The sequence below is a fragment of the Gracilinanus agilis genome, chromosome 2 (assembly GCF_016433145.1).
Source record: "Gracilinanus agilis isolate LMUSP501 chromosome 2, AgileGrace, whole genome shotgun sequence".
Classification (NCBI taxonomy): Eukaryota; Metazoa; Chordata; class Mammalia; order Didelphimorphia; family Didelphidae; genus Gracilinanus; species Gracilinanus agilis.
Genome location: NC_058131.1, coordinates 434557239 through 434560114, shown reverse-complemented (window position 1 = coordinate 434560114; position 2876 = coordinate 434557239). Strand labels below are relative to the sequence as shown.

The 2876-nt window shown below is 39.5% G+C and overlaps 1 gene segment (V, D, J or C); it reads right to left on the bottom strand.

Annotated features, from left to right (window-relative positions):
* Positions 1 to 981: 981 nt before the first annotated feature.
* LOC123233912 lies at positions 982 to 1491 on the bottom strand. The segment is given in 2 exon segments: positions 982 to 1355; positions 1440 to 1491. Coding segments are annotated over 2 exon segments (420 nt in total).
* Positions 1492 to 2876: the final 1385 nt, after the last annotated feature.

Below are 2876 nucleotides of genomic sequence, written 5' to 3'. Positions count from 1 at the left end.
ATTTCTTAATTCAGGGAAGACATTCTGGATGGTCCTATGTCAGTGTCTCCCAGGTTTCACAAAAGATACCAAAGTTCTTCAGAAAGACCTATCAGAGAATGTCTATACTTGTATCATTACTTTTGACCTCTTTGTGAGTACTTGCCTTCTGTGAGTTTTCCATACAATAATTGTCTTTTAGGCAAATTTATTTGGTATTTGAACATGGCCATCTGAGTTGTGCTCACTGCAATAATTTGAATTCTTAGCAGTTCAGCTCAAGAAAAGGCCTCAGTGTCCAGTATCTTATCTTGCCAATCTTCAAAATCTTCCAAAGACAACTCAAGGGCTTCTCAGTTCCTGGAAGGGGAAGTTTCTGTCTGCTCTCACACTTCTTTCTCTCACTGTGTCTCTTGCACAATAGTACAAAGCTGTATCCTCAGTTTTAAGGGAATTCATCTGTAAATATAACATGTCACTGGGTTGCAGAGTATTAAGGTATAAGAAGACTGAAAATAAGGAACAATGTTAGGAAAGGATTTAAAAGTCAAACCGGATTTTATATCTGATCCTGGAAGTAATAGGAGCCAGATACATTTTATTGAATAAAGCAATGATATGATCAGACTTGCAATTTAGTTTGATAACTGAGTAAAAGAGGGACTGTAGTGGGAAAAGACTTGAAGCAAGACCAGTCAGCAGGTTATTGTTATTTCCCTAATATGAGGTAATAAGAGCCTGTGCCAGGGTAGTGTTAGTGTCAGAGCAGGAGGTATGTATGAGGGATTTTACAAAGGAAAAAATAATAATACTTGATTGGAGTAGGAAAGAAGGTGAGAGAAAGTAAGAAGTTGAAAATGACAACTGGGTTGCTAGGATAGCTGTTTTCTATTAAGGTAGAAGAAGGAAACCACAGACCCTAAAAAGGAATTGTTCAAATTCACTGGTTACTTGTTCCTGGAACTTGTACTCTATGGATCTTGACCTCAGCCTCCCCTGGGCTCAAGGGCTTCTCAGTTCCTGGAAGGGGAAGTTTCTGTCTGGTCTCACACTTCTTTCCCTCACTGTGTCTCTTGCACAATAGTACAAAGCTGTATCCTCTGTTTTAAGGGAATTCATCTGTAAATATAACATGTTGCTGCTGTCTTCTCTGGAGATGGTGAATCGGCCTTTGACAGAGTCTGAATAGTATGTGCTACTTCCACCAGTACTAATTCTTGCAATCCATTCTAGTCCCTTTCCTGGAGCCTGGCGGACCCAATCCATCCAATAGCTGCTAAAGGTAAATCCAGAGGCTTTACAAGAGAGACGCAGGGTACCCCCAGGTTGTCTCACATCTCCCCCAGACTCCATCAACTGAACATCACATCGGACACCTGTAAGACAGACCAATGTTGCATTAAAAGCAACGATCACACAAAATCATCACTTCATATTTTTCCTCCCTCTCATAAAACTACCTTGGAAAATGGCCAGAAAGAAAATCCAATTCAACTTAAATTTCATGATGAGTTTCTGGGTTTATCCTCTGCATAAAAAGTCACAAAGGACTTGAGCTTGTCTCCCAGAGGTAAAAGTGCAGGTTTGGGGCTGCTTTTCAAGTCATTAGAGAGGGAATCAATTTGCATAATTCTCCATTCAAAAGAAGGAAGGACACTTTAGGCCTCCTCTCCACCCCTCAGGTTGGGGAAAGTCTCTTCCCTGAGCTTCAGAGAAAAAATTCTTCTCCAACTAGTTCCAAAGCACTGGAAAATGTTGGTGACAGAAATTCCCAGTTTTGACTCAGTGTCCATAATCTCACATCCTTCAACAATTCTAAGCAATTGGTCATACATAGGAGAGCTTTCAGTGTTCCTGATAAATTTCTGAACAATGCTAGTCCCATTTCTGATGGTCAAAGCTCTTCAGTCAATCTCCCAATTCCAGTTATCAGCAGACTGAATCTGTTTTATGAATAATTTTCTACACTGGGTCCCCTGTCCTGATTCTTAGCACCCATGTTGTCTTTTTTTTTTAATTTAAATAATTTATTTTTTTAGAAAAATTTTCCATGGCTACATGATTCTTGTTTTTACTTTCCCCTTCACCACCACCACCCCATATCCAATGCACATTTCCAATGGTTTTAACATGTGCGATCAATCAAGATTTTTTTACATATTATTGATAGTTGCATTGGTGTTGTTTTTTCAAGACTACATCCCCAAACATGTCCTCATCAACTCATATGTGTTCAAGTGGTTGTTTTTCTTCTGTGTTTCCTCTCCTATAGTTCTTCCTCTGAATGTGGGTAGCGTTCTTTACCATAAGTCCCTCAGAACTGTCCTGGCTCATTGCTTTGCTGTAAGTACAGAAGTCCATTACATTCAATTTTACCACAGTGTATCAGTCTCTGTATATAATGTTCTCCTGATTCTTCTCGTTTCACTCTGAATCAATTCCTAGAGGTCTTTCCAGTTCACATGGAATTGTTCCAGTTTATTATTCCTTTGAGCACAATAGTATTCCATCACCAGCATATACCACAATTTGTTCAGCCATTCCCCAATTGAAGGGCATACCCTCATTTTCCAGTTTTTTGCCACCACAAAAAGCGCAGCTATAAATATTTTTGTACAAGTCTTTTTCTCTATGATCTCTTTGGGGTACAAACTCAGCAATGCTATAGCTAGATCAAAGGGCAGGCAGTCTTTTATCGCTCTTTGGGCAAGTTCCAAATTACCATCCAGAATGGTTGGATCAGATCACAACTCCACCAGCAATGCATTAATGTCCCAATTTTGCCACATCCCCTCTAACATTAACCACCACTTTCCTTTGCTGTCATGTTAACCAATCTGCTAGGTGTGTGGTGATACCTCAGAGTTGTTTTGATTTGCATTTCTCTAATTGTTAGA